Below are 20,523 nucleotides of genomic sequence, written 5' to 3'. Positions count from 1 at the left end.
ACAGGCCAGGCGCAATGGCTCATGCCTGTAATCCTAAGACTTTGGGAGGCTGAGGTGGGAGGATCACTTGAGCTTGGGAGTTTGAGACCAGCCTGAGCAAAACCAAGACCCCGTCTCTACTAAAAATAGAAAAAATTAGCTGGGCATCGTGGTGCAGCCTGTATTCCCAGCTACTCAGGAGGCTGAGGCAGGAGGATTGCTTGAGCCCAGGAGTTGAAGGTTACAGTGAGCTATGATGATGCCGCTGCACTCTAGCCCAGGGACAAAGTGAGATTCTGTCTCAAAAAAAAAAAAAAAAAAGTCAGAAAACATATAACACCAAATATAGCAGCTTTAACAATGAATGTAAATGTTTTTACTACCCCTACAAATAAGAGAGCCTAATACAGTCACATGCCATTTATAAGAAAGACATTTCAAAGTAGGAAAATAATAAAAGCACAAGGAGTGACAGGTACCTTAGCCAAATGCACACACAAAAAGAAGGCACCAGTCTAAAGTCACTTCGGCCTAAAGCAGATTTCAAAGCAAAAACAGGGACAAAGAGCATTATTTTATGTCAGGAAAAGGGACGTTTTATAATGAATTATAGTTGTCTCAGATCTATGTGTTGAATCTTCTAATGTGGAAATATGGATAGCAGGAAACATCACTGGAAGTAAAACCCTTCTAGTGACACTGTTAGGGAACTATTAGGGAGACAACAAATAGACAATATTGAGTAGTGATAAGTGCTATCAAGAAAACTGAAAGAGAGGGTGAGGACATACAGAGTGAGAGGTTTGGGGAGGATGAAATGGTGATTTCATGGGGTGATTTGTTAAAAAATGTATAAAAATTAGTAACTTTCTTATGAACGCCAACTATCCCTTACTATAGCCAAAAATAAATAAATGCTAACAGTAAACACTATAGTGTTACCATTTCAGAAATATCATATAATCATCCACAATTTGGCCTTTTGAGTGTGGCTTTTTTCATTAGCATAATGCATTGATTCATTCACCAGTAGTTTGCTCCTTTTTAGTGCTGAGTAGTATTCCATTGTATGCATGTTCCATGATTTATTTATTCATTCACCGTTTGAAGGACCTCTAGAATGTTTCCAGTTTTTGGCAGTTAAGACACATACAGTCTGCCCTCTGTATCCATGGGTCCTACATCTGCAGATTCAACCAACTGTGGATCAAAAATGTTTAGGGGGGGAAAATGGATGGTTGCATCTGTATTGAACATACACAGACAGTTTTTTCTCATCATTATTCCCTGAACAATACAGTATAACAACTATTTACATAGCATTTATGTTGTATTAGGTATTATACCTGCATAATACCTTGTATTAGGTATTATAAGACATCTATATGTGATTTACCATGTAAAGGAGGGTGTGAGCAGGCTAGATGCAAATATTATACCATTTTATATAAGGGACTTGAGCATGCATGGATTTTGGCATCCACGGGTGGGGAGGTGTCCTGGAACCAGTCCCCTGTGGATACCAAGGGATGACTTGTATACAGACGTCTGTGTGAGCATCAAGTTTTCATTTCACTTGGGTCAATACCTCGGAGTAGGATTGCTGGGTCCCATGGGAGATGTATGTTTAACTTTAAAAGAAATTACCAAACTGTTTTCCAAAGTGGCCATGCCATTTTGTGTTTCGACCAGCAATGGATGAATTCCAGTTGTTCCACATCCTTGTTGTCAGCACTAGGTATTGTGTTTTTATTAAATTGTAGTCTTTCTAATGGGTGAGTAGTGGTAACTCATTGTAGTTTTAAATTGCATTTCCCTAGTGCATCTCTTCATGTGCTTATTTAGCACCTGTATATCTTTGGTGAAGTGTCCAAATCTGTTTACCATTTTTAAAAATGGGCAGTTTGCTTATTATTCACTTTTGAGAGTTCTTTGTTGTTTCTAGATACAGGTCCTTCATTGCTGCGGTCCCCAAACCAGTACTGGTCCGTGGCCCGTTAGGGACTGGGCCACAGAGCTATGCCGCTGCTCCCCCCACTTACATCTGTGGAAAAATTGTCTTCCATGAAACTGGGGGGGAGGGGGCGGGCAGTGCACAGCAGGAGGTGAGCGGCGGGTGAGAAACTGAAGCTTCATCTATACAGCCCCTTGCATGACTCCTCCCCGCTTCCCCTGCCCTCTGTGGAAAAATTATCTTTCATGAAACAGGCCCCTGGTGCCAAAAAGGTTGGGTACCTCTGCATCAGATAAGTGGTTTTGCAATTTTTTCCTCTCATGGTTGCTTTGGGGGTATGACTCAAGAAGTCCTTCCCCAGACCAATGTCCTGAAGTGTTTCCCTAATGTTTTTTCCTTAGTAGTTTCATAGTTTCAGGTCTTAGACTTAAGTCTTTAATCCATTTTGATGTGATTTTTGTATGTGGCAAGAAATAAGGATCTAGTTTCATTCTTCTGCATATGAATATCCATTTTTCCCAGCACCATTTATTGCAGAGACAGTCCTTTACCTACTGTATGTTCTTGGTACCTTTGTCAAAGATAAGTTCACAATAGATGTGTGGATTTATTTGTGGGTTCTCTATTCTGTTCCAATGGTCTGTGTGTCTGATTTTATGCCAGTACCATGCGGTTTTGCTTACTACAGCTCCGTATTATAATTTGAAGTCAGGTAATGTGATTCTTCAAGTTTTGAGTTTTGTTCAGGATGGCTTTGGCTATTCTGGGTCTTTTGTGGTTCCATATAAATTTTAGGATTATTTTTTTCTATTTCTGTGAGAATGTCATTGGTATCTTGATGGGGATTGCATTGAATCTGTAGATTGCTTTGGACAGTGTGGACATTTTAATAATATTGATTCTTCCAATGCATGTGCATGGAATATCTTTCTGGTTTTTTTTGTGTCCTCTTCAATTTCTTTCATCAATGTTTTATACTTTTCATTATGGAAATCTTTCACTTCTTTGGGTAAGTTTATTTCTAGGTATTTTATTTTATTTGTAGCTATTGTAAGTGGGATTACTTTCTTGGTTTCTTGTTCTGATTGTTTACTGTTGGCATATAGAAATGCTACTGATTTTTGTATCCTGCAACTTTATTGAATTTGTTTATCATTTCTAATATTAAACAGTTTTTTGTGTGTGGAGTCTTTAGGTTTCTCTAGATATAAGATTATATTATCTGCAAACAAGGATAATTTCCTTTCCAATTTGGATGCCCTTTATTTCTTTCTTTCTGTCTGATTGCTCTAGCTAAAACTTCCAATACTATGTTGAATAACAGTGGTCAAGGTGAGCATCCTTGTCTTTTTCCAGATCTTAAAGGAAAGGCTTTCAGTTTTTCCTCATTCAGTATACTAGCTGTGTGTCTGTCATATATGGCTTTTGTTGAGGTAAATTCCTTCTATACCTAGTTTTTTGAGAGTTTTTATCATGAAGGGATGTTGAATTTTATCAAATGGTTTGTCAGCATCAGTTGAAATGATCATATGGTTTTGTCCTTCATTCTGTTGATATGATGTATCACATTGATTGATTTGAGTATGTTGAACCATCCTTGCATCCCTGGGATGAATCCCCTTGATCATGATGAATAATCTTTTTAATGTGTTGTTGAATTCCATTTGCTAGTATTTTGTTGAGGATTTTTGCATCTATGTTCATTGGAGATATTGTCCTATAGTTTTTTTGTTGTGTTTTATTTTAATAATATTATAAAAAAAGAGCTAATATAGTGAATAGGCTACTTATTTCTCTTTTGTGAAAATTATTTATGCTTGAACTACTGTGAGATCCTCATTGGGCACCCCATGGCATCTGTTGAGGAAAAGCTACCTGGGCCAGGCTCTATGGGCCCAATTCCTTTCAAAGCAATGGCAAACTGTGTAGTAGTGCTAAGAACCCAGGGAGGCACCAGAGGCAGACAGGCTTCATCCCAGCATCCTTGCCCCTCAGTAGCTGTGTGACTTGGGAGGATTACTTAACCTCACTGAGGAAAATTCTCATCTGTGCAATAGGGATAGTAATACTCCTAAGTGATTAGAAATTATACACCCTACACTGGTAATTCTGTCCATGGGCTAGATGTGGGTTTGAATTTCACCTTTTTATTTGAAAATTTTAGCTGAATCCTTAATCACTCTACAATCTACATCAATGTTAGATTTTATCATTGTACACTTTTTTGTTGTAGCTGGTATATATCACATTTTGGCTTGAGACAATAGTTAAACTTCATATGGATACTTATCCTCCTTGAATTTTCTTTTCTACTCAGTGTTTGATACTTTTTTTTCCTCCTTTAAGATCAAATTAATAATGATTACTCTCTGGTTGTGAGTATTCTTGAAGCCATTCTGAAAGTCAGTGGTTTCCAAACCTAGCCAGGCAATAAAATCACCTGGGGAGCTTAAAGAGTGATTTTCAATTCCTACCTCCCCCAGTTTACTGATTTAGTGAGGGTGGAGCTCTAGGAAGTACATTTAATAAAACTTCCCAGTTGAATTTGATAGGCTGCAGGGTTTGAGAGTCAAGGTTGATTAGGCATATGAAGTCATGTAGGCAAACAACATGTAGAGTAAACCTGAGTTATTATTTACCTCCAGAGAATCTGGCACAATAATAGGAGATAATGAGTGAACTTGATTAGATTGAGGACTACATAATATGGTTGGAGAAGCATTAACTTGGCTTGAGAGGAGTAGAATTACTAATGTTTTATAAGCTACTACTGCAACTTTATTATATCAAATATTTTAAAACCAGGCAAATGGTCACTTTCTTTTTTTGTTTGTTTTGTTCTGTTTTATAGATCGTGAGGACCAGTCAATTCTTTGCACGTAAGTAGATGTTGAATGTTCAGACTTGTTTTTGATTCTGTTGGAAAATAGACCAATTACTTTTTTGTATGGGGACGCGGGGGAGTAGAGCAGTAATTTTTAAGAGTTTGATGTAAACCTTGCAATTATTTTAAGACTAAGATTATATAAATTGCTTAAATCTGGTGTTACTGTTCAGTTGTCAAACTGGGCTTTTCACACATTTTATAATGTTAATCTGTGAAACTTACATCTTTAGTCTGTATGTTCAAGTGTAGGCCTATTGGACGTTTCAGTAATTTATTTATTCATTAAACATTTATTGATTATTATGTGCCTAGTGTACTGTGTGCTAAGTACTAAAGATTCACAGCTGAATGAAACAATATCCATGACAGAACATGCTTAGATTTGCACATTAGAAAGATCACTTTGCCTGTACTATGAAAAGTTGAAACAGGAAACCACTTAGGAGGCTGCTCAGTTATCTAGGCAAGAGATGGTGGTGACTTAGGTAGAGAAGTGGTTGAGTTTAAATGGTGTTCAGTTTAGGAGGCAGACTTACTAGGACTTGGTGATTTACATGCCTAAGAAAAAGGATCTAAGAGAGAAGATACTGTTGATGAAATCAGGACATCTCCTGACATGGGAACATGGGTGGAAGGCTGATTTGGAGTGGAAGACCTGGAGTTTGGTTTCGGACGCATTGCATATGAGGTGTCTGTCTGTGGCTCATGTGAGTGGAGATGTCCATTAGGCTGTTGGGTGTTTGGTTTGGAGCTCAGGAGAGAGAGAGATCTGTGCTAGAAATGCAGATCTGAAGAGTCTGCAGCATAGAGGGTGCTAGAAGCCATGCTGGTAAATGAGATTGTCTTAGAATAATGTGTTGAGAGAAGGCAGTGTGTGGAATCCTGAGGAAAACCTACATTGGAGTGTCAGACAGAGGAACAAGAGCCACAAAGAAGCATAGAAGGATCCTACATAGAGGCATGAGGAGGCAAGAGAGTGTGGTGACACAGCAGGAGAGGGGAGAGAGAAGTCCTTCATCTCAGGAAGAGAGTGCGCTCCGCATTTCAGGCCCCACTGAGTTGAGTGAGGAACGCAACAGCATGTGCGTGGGGGACGGAAGGTGGGGGGCGCTGACTGAGCGGACTGGGAGATAGAGGAGGTAGAAGCCAGATGGCAGTTGAGGAATGAAGGGGAGGTGAAAAAGTTTAGCAAAACAAAACAAAAAACCAAGTACAGATCCACTACTTTCAAATAGTTTGAGAAAGTGAAAAGAGTAGTAGTTGAGTAGTGGTAAGAGATCAACAGAGGATTTTTGTTGCTCTTGGTGGCGTTTTCAGCATGTACAAGATTAAATACTGATGAGAAGAGACAGTATTTTGGGAGTAGCTGAGGATGGGGGCAGGAAGGAAGGAGAACTGAGAGAGCAAGCAGGGTGATGAGTTGCAGAGCACTGTGGGGTCCTGGGAGGTGGGGATGCGACTCTTCTACAGTGATGGGGCCAAGGAGGCAGCAGAGTACGAATGTGGGTAAGTAGGGTGGGGAGCTGGGAATTGAGAAAGTTCTAATCTGATGGTTTCTTTTTTCTGTGAAGTAGAAGATTTGGTATCTAATAAGGGGGTGGAGTGGCAGGATAGGAGGTTTGAGGAGAGAGAAGTTAGTCTGCTTTGTTGTATGGATTTTCTTCTAGCATCATTTAACCTCAAGGAGTTGTATATTAGTAAATTTGCTTTTTCTAAACAGCAAACTACCAAGAAGCTTAGTGGCTCAAAACGGCATGGTTCGGGCTGGTGAGGTGGCTCGTGCCTGTAATCCTAGCACTCTGGGAGGCCAAGGCAGGAGGGTTGCTTGTGTTCAGGATTTCGAAACCAGTCTGAGCAAGAGTGAGACGCTGTCCCTACACAAAATAGAAAAAAAAAAAAAAAAAAATTAGCTGTTCGTGGTGGCGCATGCCTGTAGTTCCAGCTACTCCAGAGGTTGAAGCAGGAGGATCACTTGAGCCCAGGAGTTTGAGGTTGCACAAAACTATGATGATGCCACTGCACTCTAGCCAGGGTGACAGAGCAAGACTCTGTCTCAAAAAAACCCAAAATAAAACAAAAAACCCCCGCATTGTTCTCTACATTTCTCAGCAATTGGGTTGGGCTCAGCTGGGCAGTTCTGGTGATCTGGGCTGGCCAGGCTCAGCTGTCTCATCCAGGGGTCATTCCTGCATCTGCAGAGAACTGTGCGTCAGCTGGTGGCTGGCTGATGTTGGCTAGGTTCCTTGGTTTCTTCACATGTCCTCTTATTCTCCAGCAGACTATCCTTGGCTTTTAATGGGGTGGCAGGGTTCCAAGAGCAACAAGAGGGCAAGCTCCAATGTGTAAATGTTGTTCAAGTTTCTGCTTGTGTCACATTTTGCCATACATTTCTCCAAAGCCAGATGCATGGCCAAGGCCAGAATCGGTGGGAAACACCACAAAATGAGGCAGGAAGCAATTGGGGCCATTACTGTAGTCAATCCGCCATCAGGGTGTTGGAATGGAACAAAATCCAGTCCAACAAAAGGTAGAGGACTTGTACCTCTCCTCTTAGATTGGGTGATTTGATGAGGACTTTTGGAAATGTCTGGAAGCAGGAATCACTTAGGGAGGGAATGATGGCTATTTGACAGAATGAAAGGTTAGTAAGCACTAATTTACTTGTTACCTAAAGTGACCATTACAGACACTAGCACTTGTGATTTTAGTCAACATCATTTTAGTCTGAAGTTTGTCAATCAGTTATTAGGCTTAGTTTTGTGAGGTAAGTCTTCTAACAGCTGGGTTATCTCTTCTTGGACACAAAGTAGCAGTCATCAAATACCATGTTTTCTTTTCTTCCGTTCTTTTTTTAATTGTTAACTTTTTCCAACATGTCGTTATGAATATTTTAAGTCATAAAGCAAAGTTGAATGAATTTTGCAGTGAATACCTATATATCTATCTACCACCTAGATTCTACCATTAATATTTTATTCTACTTGCTTTATCATAGCTGTGGGTCTGCGGTCTGTTCATCCCTCTATCCATCCATCAGTCCATTTTAATGTTTGTGTTGGGAGGAAAACTTTTCCTCTTCCAGCTTGAGTCCAGTGATTGGGCCTGCAAATTAACTGGCAATAGATAGATTGACAGCAGAAAAGATAAGGTTTATTTACACAAGCCTACTTAGTGATGAGTAACTTGCTGAATGACCAGAAATAAAAAAGGCTTGTACACTCACCTTAATGAAAGTTGTCCATGGAATTTAGGGCTTCCTTGGGAAAGTATGAGGGTTCTGTTGGGCTTTTTAGTGCTAATGGGTAGCTGAGTTCACACTTCCCGGTGTTAAGGGTCAATCTTTTCCCAATCAGGAAACCCCTTGGAGAGGGGGTCAGTGGCAGCTCTGCATCCTGGCGGTTAGATAATATTTCTTTCTGTGACTGCTGATTGTTTAGATGTTTTCAGCTTAAAATAATTTTCATACCACTTTAGTGAGCTACTAATCCCTTCATTTGATGCATTTCAAGTTAAATTGTAGACATCAGTACAATTTCCCCTAAATACTTCAGCATATAGCGTTAACTAAATTTCAGTATTTTTTGAAGCAAAATTTACTTATAATGAAATGCACAAATCTTAAGTATTTATTTGCTGAGTCATTTGTGTAATCTCCACCCCTAACAAGATACGGAGAACAGTACCATCACCCCAGAAAGTCCCTTTCGTAGCCTTACCATATTTTCTTAATTTTTAGATAACACTGATTGTGGTATTTAACAGCTTTTCATGTTCATGTCTATTATAAGGTCACATTGTGACCTGAGAATTATGAAAAGGTGAAAAGCAAGGTATCCTAGATTTAAGAAATTATGATATGTTCCATGGTACCTTTGAGGGTCCATCAAATAAAGTACTTCAAATGTGTGCAACTGGGGTCTTCTTAAACTTAGTACATAACCAAGCAAGTTTTCTGTATGAGAACAACTAATCAATTCTATACAGTAGTTATTTTATATTAAGTAGTTATGTTTACTAGTATCACAAAGAGAAAATATAATTAAAAGCAACATGGGTTTTTTTTTCCCTAAATCAATAGTAAGTACTATGATAGATTCTCCTTAAGCTTTGAGGAAGAAAAGAAACTTTTTATTGGAGGAATTGTCAGGTCCAGAGAGACATTGGAATGAAATAGCAGTTACATCTCACTCCTTGCTTGAGGTAAATAAATTTTTCTTGAAGCCACTTGCTATGCAGGCTTTAAACTGAGGCCAAGTAGCCATAAAATGCCATACACCCTATAGTTCAATATATAGCCAATCACTAACCAGTGTTATCTCTGTAAGCCAATGAGGATTCCTGTCAAACAACTTTGTATCAACCCATTCCTTGTTCCCTTTTGTCTTTCAAAAGCTGCTCATGACAAAGGCCCCTGGAGAACTCTCCAAGGTAACTTGGAAGTGTGATCTGGGCAGCTGTCCTCAGCCTTGGTCCGGATAAACTCTCTCTCTTAATTTTGTCTCAGCTTCTTCCTTTAGGTCGTTTCACTCTTTCGTCACTTTGCTTTCTAATTTACTTTTCCCCCAAAAGGATGCACTTCCAATCTACACTCTGGTGCATCTGCCACACCTCCTCTGCTAGCCTTTGTTTCTGCAGACTCAGGCCAGGCCTGGTGAGCTCCCACCTGCAGGCCCCCTGCTTGCTTGTTGTTTATCCCAGTGAGCTGGCATTACCGGATGTGGTGAAGACACTCAGGATGTGTCCTGGGTCAGGAGAGAGCAGTCTTTCACACTTGCACCTCACATAACTGGAAGTGAAATCCTGTTAAGGGTGGAATCCTGGTGTTGATTTTCCTTCTCCTTAGCATTAAAATTTACAAGGCAGTCACCCTTGATGTGGAAATTACTCTATTCTCTTAAACTCCCTTTTAAAAGATACGCTGTTTACATTTTATGACTCTGCCTGTTTTAGGCAAGCTGGTTAACTCAAGTTTTTCTCCTTTTAAGTGTATTTGAGTATAATGTAACAACATTTTCAACCATTGTTGAAAAACAATGGTTGCTTCACAATGGCTTTCTATTAAGATATGTCAATAGATTTTTTGTAAAGGAATTTTATCTATCATATGCAAATATTATATTAAATGGTGATGGCTGAGCCACCCTGGATTAAAAACGGTTGATTCCTGCTAGGAGTAGCATACTGTAAACGTTTTAAGGTAACCACATTGATAGAATTGATTTAAATAGCTAAGGCATCAGTGGTGTAGTTGAAAAACCATTGTGGGGTCAGATAGACTCAGGTGTTCTTTCTGGTCCCAGCTCTGCCACAAATGATGTGACCCTGGATCAGATTGTCAGCATCTCTAGACCCCCATTTGCTTTTCTGATGACTCTGGTTTACATGTCCTTGAGTCGTAAAGCTTTGGGAATTATTAGATTGCTGTAGCTGTGTCTCACTTTTGATGGTAACTATGTTATGGAAGAAAAACTATGCAAATCAGCTTGTAAATAGAAGTTTAAAATGTTCTAGACAAATATGCAAGCAAAGAGAACTAACATCTTTGCTAATGTTATCTCCATTAATCTTTGCAATAACCCTGTTATCTCCATTTACTATCATGTTATCCAAGACCTGATGGTAGCTAGTGTTAATGTAATAGGAGAGACTTGAACCCCAAGTCTTGATCACAAAATCTCTGTTCTTTCTAGAAAGCTACTTTCTAAAGGGTTAGAGTTTTGAAATTACAGGAAATCATCTACTAATGTTATATGTATATGTTATATATAGATAATATAGGAGGGTATTATGTATGTAGTTTTGCTCAAATTGAGGTTATCTAAAACAAGAACTTTAGGCAAACGGTGTTTTTGGAGCTAGGCTGAATTCAACATTACCAATATCCAGAGAGACTAAAATATTTGCACCAACAAAGATCTGAAAAAGGGATTTCTCACTGGAGAAATTGCCATAGTCCAGAAGAGATTCAGAGAAAGATTCCAGAATTGGTCACATATTAATGATCTACTTCACTGCATCTTTACGCTCTTGGTTTTTATGTTTTTGTTTTGGATTGCACACCTTGAGCAGCCAATGAACGCTGTAGACCTTTCTATAAAATGCAAATACCTTCAGGTGAGAAACTCGTGCACTTCAGCAGACTCCCAGAAGACTTTTTGCTTTGTTCCTGTTAACTTTGTATTTCCACCTCTCTGTAAAGGGTTTCCTCCTCAAAAGAACATGATGATGGGGCCGCAGCCTTTCCCCTTAACTGCGGTCTGGTCTTAGACCAGCAGTGAAACAACCAGCCACTTAAAGTATAAAACTACTTCGTTGTGACATCTTTGTTTTGTTGGTGGAAATGAAGTCAGATTCCTTTCGTCCCCCTCACTATTTGATGTCTTGGCCTGTCCTCTTTTCTGAGGATTCTCCTAACTAATTTTTCCTCGAGAGAAGTCTGCTGAGCTTTCTTTTTGGTTCTCTTACCTCTTTCCTTTTGTTCAAGCTACTTTTATTTCCACTCCTTCCATCTGGGACAGATGTGCCATTTCCCATTGTTTTGTTTTGTTTTTTTCTCTTTTTCCAAAAATTATATTCCTTTCATCCTGCTATCTCCTTCATATTAAAATAGGGTTTTGGGGTTTGTTTGTTTTTTTTTTTTACTTCCGTTAATATCTTCATCATCATCATCACCACAGCTGTTGCCGCCACTACTACCCTTTATTAAGAGCCTTCTGGCCAGGCACGATGCTGGGCTCTTTACATATGTTATCTCAGTCCTATGACATGACTTCATCTCATTTTAAACAAGTATAAACTGAGCCTTGGAGAACTAGTAACTTGCCCAAAGTCCCATTGCTAGGGAGTGGTAGAAGGATTTGAATCTAGGTCATTTTGACTCAACAGCCCAGCTTCTTAACCACAATACTAACACTATAGATTAATAAAGTAACTTAGAATTTAGTAATTCACATTACCTCATGTATAGTAGATGAACATTTGGACAGTAATGGGTAATGTTTATTGACTAATTATGTGCTTTAGTTGGACTGCATTTTTTCCTCAACAGCCCTATGCATTAGGAGCTATTATATTATTTCCATTTTGTGATGGAGAATATACCCTCTTGGGAGCTCAGTAGTAAAGTTTTGGAATATATCTATCTGTGAAGCAATATTTCTATGGCAAAGTTACCTTAGACCTGGAATATGGGAAATGTAGCAGAGTTCATTGGCAATTGCTAAAGTACAGCTGAGTGTGACAAGCAGAGAAGAAATTCTTTAAGGACACATTGCAGCATTTCCAATGAGAGGAGTTAACTGGGAAACCGCAGAGGCAAACCAAGTTGAAAAGTAACAATCACAACTATATGTGAGACAAGTCATCGTCAGTCTAAATGAGAGGCTCATTTCTTAGCATAATAAAAAATTATCTGTTTGTGTCAGGTGCAGTAGCTTGCACCTGTAATCCTAGCTAGGCTGAGATGGGAGGATCACTTGAGGCCAGGAGTTCAAGACCAACCTGGGCAACATTGTGAGGCTCATCTCTACAAAAAATGAAAAAAATTAGCTGGGCGTGGTGGTATGTGCCTGTAGCTACTTGGGAGGCTGAGGCGAGAGGATTGCTTGAGCCGAGAAATTCAAGGTCACAGTGAGCTATGATCATGCCATTGCACTCCAGCTTGGGTGGGTGACAGAGTGGGACCCTGTCTCTTAAAACAAAAAATTATTTGTTGAAACCAACAACCAATATTATGATTAGCATTGAAACACTATTTTGAATAAAGAACAAAACAGAGAAACCACTCATAGCTATTAGGAAATTACACTCGAATAAAATCCGGATTTTTTTACCTGACCTCCAGGGTCCATGGCATTCACCCCCTTTCTACTTCATCAGTGTCTCCTGCCACTCCCTGCCTTGATCTTTGTATCAAATCTAGCAACTGGCCGTCAGTTCCTGGAATATACCAAGCTCTTTCCTGCTTTGGGGCCTTCGAGTTTGCCTTTCCATCTGCCTGAACACTCTTCACTTGCTAGTTCTTGCTCATCTTTCAGGAGGCTTTTCCCTGACCATCATATCTAGAAGAGGTTGTCCTTTCTTCTTCTCTGACTTTTCCTTTTAGTGTCTTTCTTATTTCCTTTGTAGCATTCCTCATGTCCTTGTAATCATCCTGTTTTTCTGTTTATTTTATGTCTCTTCTTTAAACTTGAGTTCCACAAGGACATGGACTGTATTCACAGCTGTATCCCTAGCACTTAGAAGAGTGCCTGACACGTAGAAGTTGATTTGTAAATATTTATTGAATGAATGAATGAAAAATCACTTCTTTGTCTGTGAAACAATGGTAGCCAGGTAGAAAATATAATGGTGATGAAAAGACATTAATGACAGAAATAAAAAATATAAAAAGAGCCTAGGAATGAGCTTAACAAAAACTGTGCAGGGCCTATATTCATTCATTTGTTGGGCAGTGTGTATCCAGCACCTACCATGCTAGGCACTATGATTCCAAAGATGAATAAGGCAAACATGGTCCTTGCTTTTTTTGAACTTAGAAAAATAGAAAATTTACCTGAGTGACCCAGGCATGAAGACATCACTTCTAAAAATAGCATGTATACTGTGCTATTTAACTCCAAACTCCTCCTGTTCTTTATTTGGGAGGCAGGGAGATGGGGCAGGGATAGCAGAACAAATTATTTGAAGTTTATCTAAAACAATAATCCTCAGTCAACTTGATTTCTATTTTTTTCTTTTTTTAAAGAAGAACAGTGGTGGGTGCTCTGGTTAGTCGTATTTCAGAACCACTTCACTATGGCACTGGCTTTGAAATAAGCCACATGCATAGGAAATAAGAATCAGATAGAGATAACATTTCACATGGCTCGAGAATGAATATCCGTGTCAACCATTGATATTGGCATATGGGTCAAATCATCTGGGGAAAAAATTAGATTAAATCCTTACCTCAAACCATAAATTTTTTTTCGGGTTGATTGAAGATTTAACTATAAAAAGTGATACCATCAAAGTACTGGAAGACAATACAGATGATATAAAAGTGAAAGTATAGATGGATATAATGTTGGTGCAGGAAAGGCCTTTTGAAGTAAGAACAGCAGGCATAAACCTGAAAACAAAAGTTTGGTAGATTTGAGTGCCTAAGATTCAAAAACTTCTCGATGACAGACAGAGAAGGGGACTATTAACATAATTTAACATAATACTAGGGGTGATTAATAAGCTTTATATAAAATATTCTTTTAAACCAATAAGTGGGTTATATCTAGAGTCATCAAATCTCAGAACTAGGAAGGATCTAATCCATGCCCGTATGTTATAGAGTGGGATACTGAGGCCCAGACAAGAAAATGCCCTTACTCAAGACCATGTAGCTGGTCAGTAGGATTGCTTTGCCCAACCCTCCCTACAGGCGAGATTGTAGTTATCTGAGTGCAGAGTTAATAAGATAATGCAGCCAGTAAGCCTACAGAAAAGTTTAAGTTGTGGACAGTTGGAATAGCACAGTTCTAAGTATAATTCCAAGAAAAGGTTAGGGTTTGTTAGAAAGATTAGAATTTCAAGCCTTAGATAAAATGCTTAGACTATTATTAGCTGGCAATGTATATATAATAACATTTTTGAGTTTCTAGTTTTTTAATAAAAATTAATCAAATTAGATATTACAATTTTTATTATAATCTGATTTGTTTTGATCATGTTGTAGGGAACCTTTAAGTATTTGAGCAGAGAGGCCATAATTCGTGGATCACTATGTGCCTAGTAGCAGCTTATCTGAATTTCAAGCTTAGTACTAAGTAGAAATAAAAAGCAACTTTTGAAATGTGCCAGCCTTGTTTATAAAAATGAATCATTTAAAGTGGTGGCATTTGTCCATGTTGACAACAAAATTCATAGTATTCATTCATTTTGACAACAAATTATGTGCTGCCTATGGGTCAACACTGGGCAAGGTTACATGCACTAAAACGAAACAAACACAAGTAAATAAACACATGAGGCCTTAGTCCTTGGCATCAGGGAGCTCAGTGTTTGTGGCCTGCAAATGATGGGAAGATCTTAAAGTGTATACAAGGTACAAGCTTGGTACAAAGGAGGGAATCGTTAGCCTGTTTTGAAGGATGATCTGAGAAGGCTTTCAGGGGATTTGCAGATAAATATCAGTAACCAGAGGGCATCCCAGAGTTCTTTTGGCTCCTTCAGATTGAATCTTCATAATTTAATTGCTTTAGGAATTCTCTGTTTGCAGTGTTGGATGTGTTTCTGGAACTGAGTAGTTTCTTCATGAACATTCTAATAAATTTCATTTCTGGCAGAATCCCTCTATCCCCCAAAGGAGAAAAAAGTATTGTTAATATTTTCCTGTGGCCTTTTACTGGCATCTACCAAGAAATATTTGGATTTGTTTGATGCTTCTTTTTAAAAATTTTATTTTCTAACTACTGCTGGTAGTTATTTTTTTTCTACTTATTCTCTTTTATTTTATTTTCTTTACTAATTCTTATGCCAAAACAATTTAATTTTATCTACTGTAATTTTGGAATGCCTGTCCTGTGCTTTCATTAAAGCAACCTATGTTAATATTTCTCTCAGGGGTGAATCAGGTGCTGGGAAGACGGAAAATACAAAGAAAGTCATTCAGTACCTTGCCCACGTTGCTTCTTCACATAAAGGAAGAAAGGACCATAATATTCCTGTAAGTTTTTGCTCTGCTGGTGTTTTTTATATCTTAGTTTTATTCTTTTATAATTTCAGAAACAAAAATAAGGAAGCCAGTCTACTTCATGCACTGCTGCAATCGACAGCTCCCTTGTCTCCTGCCCACCCGCCCTCCCAGCAATGCCTTTTTCACTCAAGAGGAGCAAGGATACAGGAAATTGCTACTAAATAGGTTTTCTAACAGGGCAAACTGGAAATTATGGTTGTGGCTTGAATCCTAATTTCTTGCAGAGATTTGATGAGAATTGTTAGAAGTTGTTTAGCAGTGCTTATGAAGACTTCTTATTTTCCACCAAGAAAAAGATCCTCACATATTTTTAGCAGTTCTTTCTGAGCTTGCAGAGTTACCTGCTGCTGCTGCCCCCAGCAGCTTGAGGGGAGGGTAGAGATAAGAGAAGAATTGATGATGGAAAAGGGTAAGAACAGAAATACCAGTTATCCTTAACCTTTAGATATGCAGAAGTGGTAGTTGGTATAGCCTGAGAGAATGCCAGCCAAACCAGCTTCCACAGTTCTAACCTGCACATTTGCTCGGTGCTTTGGATGTGGCTTACTGCTAGGGGACACCCAAACTTGCTAACATTTGCATTTATCTGTTTGTAATGAACAGCAGGAATCGCCTAAACCAGTGAAACACCAGGCAAGTGCTTTTCTTTATGCTTCTTAGTCTTGAGTGTTCGCACTAATTTTTGTCTTTAGATTGAATCTCTTCTAGAAACAAATACCATTAGTTCTGAGTGAAATCTATTGTAAAAAATATTTAATTTTGAAAATTTATTGCTTAGGGCCTTATTCTTTCATGAGAAGCAGCATGCCGTTTTGCTTTAAGTTTGTTTTCTAGATAAATGTTAATATTTATTTGCTCTTTTATCATGACATTGAATTGCATGTTTATGAAGCCTATAAACTTATGGTTTCATAAGTCAAATACTAGGTGGAGTTATTTTAATACTTATTAAACACATGAAAACCTAGCTTTGTACCATACACTAAATTTTGAATTTGGAGCTGAAACTTTAAAAGTTATACCTTTTGGGTTAACAAATTTCTAATCTGTTAAAGTTTTATGGCATTGTATACTTTATGCCTTTATTTATTTTCACCTAAAGGCCTCATTGCATTTAATATATAAAATAAGTTTAGAGTTTTCTTTCTGCTGAGCAAGTAATGGAGGAATGTTAGTCTTCCTGATTATCAGTTGACTGCCTTTAGCTCTGCAGAGCATGGCAGTGAACAGACACGAAGCAGGGCATGACCTCAATTTCCTGCTACCTGGGAAGAAAGGAAGGGCAGAACTGAGTCCTTGGATAGAGTAGGGTGTCTGTACTTGGACTTAATCCTTTCTCTAGCATTGGAACGATTTTGGTTTGTCTTCCACGAGCATAATGGTATAAAGCTAATATAAAGCCAGAAACAATAACATTGAGTTATGGAAATGATCTATTAATATAAAGAAATGATCATAAGTATCTAAAGGATTTGTTATAGATACTGAAATTTTCAGGTATCTTTCTTAAAATCCCTAAAAATTGTCAGACACCAAAGATGTACTATATCTATGAAGGTTCTTTTGCTCCATTAGCTGCGGACCAGACCAGTAATACAAATTGGGAGAATTAATGAAATAATCATGAAATATCCTGTAGGATATTTCAAGCCTTCTTTACCAGTTAAAGAAGGAAAATCTGGACCAGAAACCAGCTTTTCTTTGTACTTTAGAGGTACATGCTAAATGTACACGCCAAATACATACCTGGGTCACTAGCAAAATAGTGTTAAACAATTAATGTACAGATTTAGGTTTTCCAAATCCTCTGTGGAACACATAAATCATTATCGTTAACATTTTGTTTCGATGTCATTTTAAACTACAGAGTGGATCCCTGTTGTATGTGAGTAGCATGCCTACCCCTAGATTTTACTTTGGGTCAAATCACTCCTTGGAAAGCAAGTTCTCCCAAAGAAGGCAACAGCTTCTTTGGGCCATGCTTCCCTGTCATTGCTGATTTGCATGTCTTACTGCATGTATTCACTATGCACAGAATCTTCAATGCTGCTTTTCCCAAGTTGATTCTAATAGTAGTCAAGTCAAATAGTAACTATGGTGATGTTTTTAGAAACATTAGAATAGTGGTTCTCAATTTTTCTTCCCCAACACACCTGAGGAATATGAGATACTCAGTAGCATGGGAGAGAATGGCCACGCCCTGGGAAGGGTCCTATCACGAAATTACTTCTCCCTCTGCTGGGGTGACTCCTCACCACATTTTGAGAATGATTGTCTTAAAGTTACAGTTACAGTGTGAAAAATAATTTGTGAGGTTACAGTTTCTTTTGGTTGATTTGATACCACTGGTTTGTGATTTTACGCTGAACTTTATAGGCAAAAGTTGCTCAGATTCCCAGGAACTATTTGTATATATCCAGCATTTTATCAGTAGATGGTAGTATGAATTGTAAAAACAAAGGGGAAGGTATTTCTAGGCTTCTGATTTTGTAACTCTTTTATTTATTTGTTTATGTCCCCATTGTTCTTTGGAAACAGCTTTTTTGAGATATAATTCACATACCATACAATTTGCCTGTTTAAAGCACAATTTAGTATTTTTTAGTATATTCACAGTTATGCAATTATTATCCCAATCAATTTTAGAATATTTTTATTGCTCCAAAAGAAACCCTGTACCCATTAGCAGTCACCTCCCATTTCCCCCCAGCCCCGAGCAACCACTAATCTACTTTCTGACTCCATGAATTTGCCTATTTTGGACATGTCATATGAATGGAATCATGTAATGTGTGTCCTCTCTCACTGTTCTTCCATTTAGCATAACGTTTTCAAGGTTCATCCGCATTGTAGCATGTATTGGTGCGCTGTTCCTTTTTATGGCCAAATACTATTCCATTATATTAAATATGTCACGTTTTATTTATCTGTTCATCAGTTGATGGACATACGGGTTGTTTCCACTTTTTGGACATTAGAATTAATGCTGCTATGAACATTCATGTACAAGTAATTGTGAGGACACAGGTTTTCATTTCTCTCGGTGTATACCCAGAAGTGGAATTGCTGGGTCGTATGGTAGCTCTGTTTAGCATTTTGAGGAACTGCCAAACTTTTCTTTAGGAGGCTGCACTATTTTACATTCCCACCAGCAATAAGTGAAGGTTCCAATTTCTCCATATCCTTGCTGACACTTGGTATTATCTGTCTTTTTATTATAGCCATCCTAGCAGTACTGTGTGGTTAGTCTTTTATGTTTACCTTTAAAACTTAATCTTCATTTTGAAAATATGAACAAATGTAAGTAAAATCAATTTTCAAAATTAAAGTCACAATACATAAGAAGTAAATTTTAAATAAACGCTTGCCTATGAATGTTTGGTGTACTTTTTATAACAAAATTAAAAGTCTCATTTGGCTTTATCCCATTAGTGTCCACCAGTCAATTGCAAGTACAGCTTCAGTGCCATCTTTCCGCATGCGAGGTTGCTGTTAGAGACCCTCAAAGTATGGCACAGTGTTCATTGCCACTCCAAGACCCAACATGGTACAGTTTCAGAGCAGATTTGAAAATGACTGATTTCTAAAACTTGATCATCCTCTAAGAATGATTCCTTAAGCCAGCCCACCTGCTTCCCTGCCTTTTCACGTTATCTCCAGGATGACTTTGTATCCTTCCTCAGCCTGGTCTAAACTTCCTTGAACCAAGACAGAAAGGTGATAGATAGCAAGTAGCAAGTACAAAAATTAGAGACTGCCAGTTGAAATTAGAGTCTGGTTTTCAACATGTAATTGGCTATGGCTGTCTACCTCTAACCTTCCTCTTGTGGTCAGTCAGACACTTGCAGCTTTGCCTGCCCAGGCTTGCAAGGTGCAGCCTGATCCCAGCCCAACTCCTCCTGCTGGCTGAACTGGAGTTTTGAAAGAAATGTGTATTTTTTAGCCATTTAAAACTCATCCTATATCATATAGCAAGTGTGTATTATGCACTATGTAGTACACGCAAGGGTATGGTTTTCACCATGATTGGTAAACCTTTAAAACATTATATAACTCCACATACTTAGAACTTTAGGAATAATTTCAATAGCTAACTCTGCTTTTTTTACACATTCCCAAATACTATTTCTTGTTTTCATGTAGAGTAGAAACAAGGGACAATGCCTATCCAAGTCTAGCTGAAAAGTGAATAGTCACTGCCCCCTGATGGTTTATAAATGCCTTCATAATTTGATTGAGAGATATTAACACCATTTATCTAATTATGAAATTATTCAACACAGAATTTATCATATTTCATCATAATTTCTTAAGGCCATTTTGTATGTTTCATGATATTAACTTTGTGTCAAGTTTGTTGGACTTCGTTTATGGGTTTTTGAGATCTTTATTTGGTCTCACTGATGTCACAAATCCATTAGGAGAAGTAATGTCATGACACTGTTAGTGTAGTAGAACCAATAGCAGGGACAGGCAAATACCAGAGCCTACAATTATTACGGTGACTGTGAGGGCCCTGAACTCAAATCTTATTGCTGCCTTTGGCCCACCACTATTCCCTCCCCAAACACTACCAGAATGTTTTAGGACTTCTGATTTTACATTCATTCAGCAAATATTTGCAGAATCTCTTTGGAACTGATGATGACTGAGCTAAGTGCAGTGGTACAGCCCGTGCAGATCTAACTCTACAGGTTATTTTAAGCCAACACAAGGAAGAATAGAATTAGTAAATAACACGCACACTCACTAAGAGGAAAAGAAAAGAATCAACAGAAATCTTGACCCAAAGAATCCATGTAACCATGTCTAGTAGAATGTCTAGAAATACTAAAATAGGGTATGCATCACTTGCTTTATCTCCAAGTTAGGGAAACACTTTAAAGATAGATTATGAAAGTCTTTTTATTATGATTTGGCAGAATAGTGTATAATTTTAAGGAATCCATATTTTAATACCTCGATCAAACAGAA

General features: G+C 38.2%; 1 protein-coding gene across 4 annotated transcripts in view; it reads left to right on the top strand.

Moving 5' to 3' along the window:
• The window catches only part of MYH10 (myosin heavy chain 10), a 135,007-nt gene that overhangs the window by 27,380 nt on the left and 87,104 nt on the right, over nucleotides 1–20,523 (top strand). For 2 of the 4 annotated variants that reach the window (XM_069482048.1, XM_069482047.1), the window contains exons 4-6: nucleotides 4,785–4,812; nucleotides 15,417–15,519; nucleotides 16,153–16,182. In XM_069482048.1, the coding sequence (XP_069338149.1) occupies nucleotides 4,785–4,812; nucleotides 15,417–15,519; nucleotides 16,153–16,182 (161 nt within the window). The remainder of the gene's footprint in view (nucleotides 1–4,784; nucleotides 4,813–15,416; nucleotides 15,520–16,152; nucleotides 16,183–20,523) is intronic. The other 2 variants (XM_069482049.1, XM_069482050.1) reach the window with 2 other exon arrangements.

The sequence above is a fragment of the Eulemur rufifrons genome, chromosome 9 (genome assembly GCF_041146395.1).
Source record: "Eulemur rufifrons isolate Redbay chromosome 9, OSU_ERuf_1, whole genome shotgun sequence".
In the NCBI taxonomy this organism is placed as follows: Eukaryota; Metazoa; Chordata; class Mammalia; order Primates; family Lemuridae; genus Eulemur; species Eulemur rufifrons.
The sequence above is the reverse complement of the archived record's forward strand: the minus strand, read 5'-3'. Positions and strand labels throughout refer to the sequence as shown.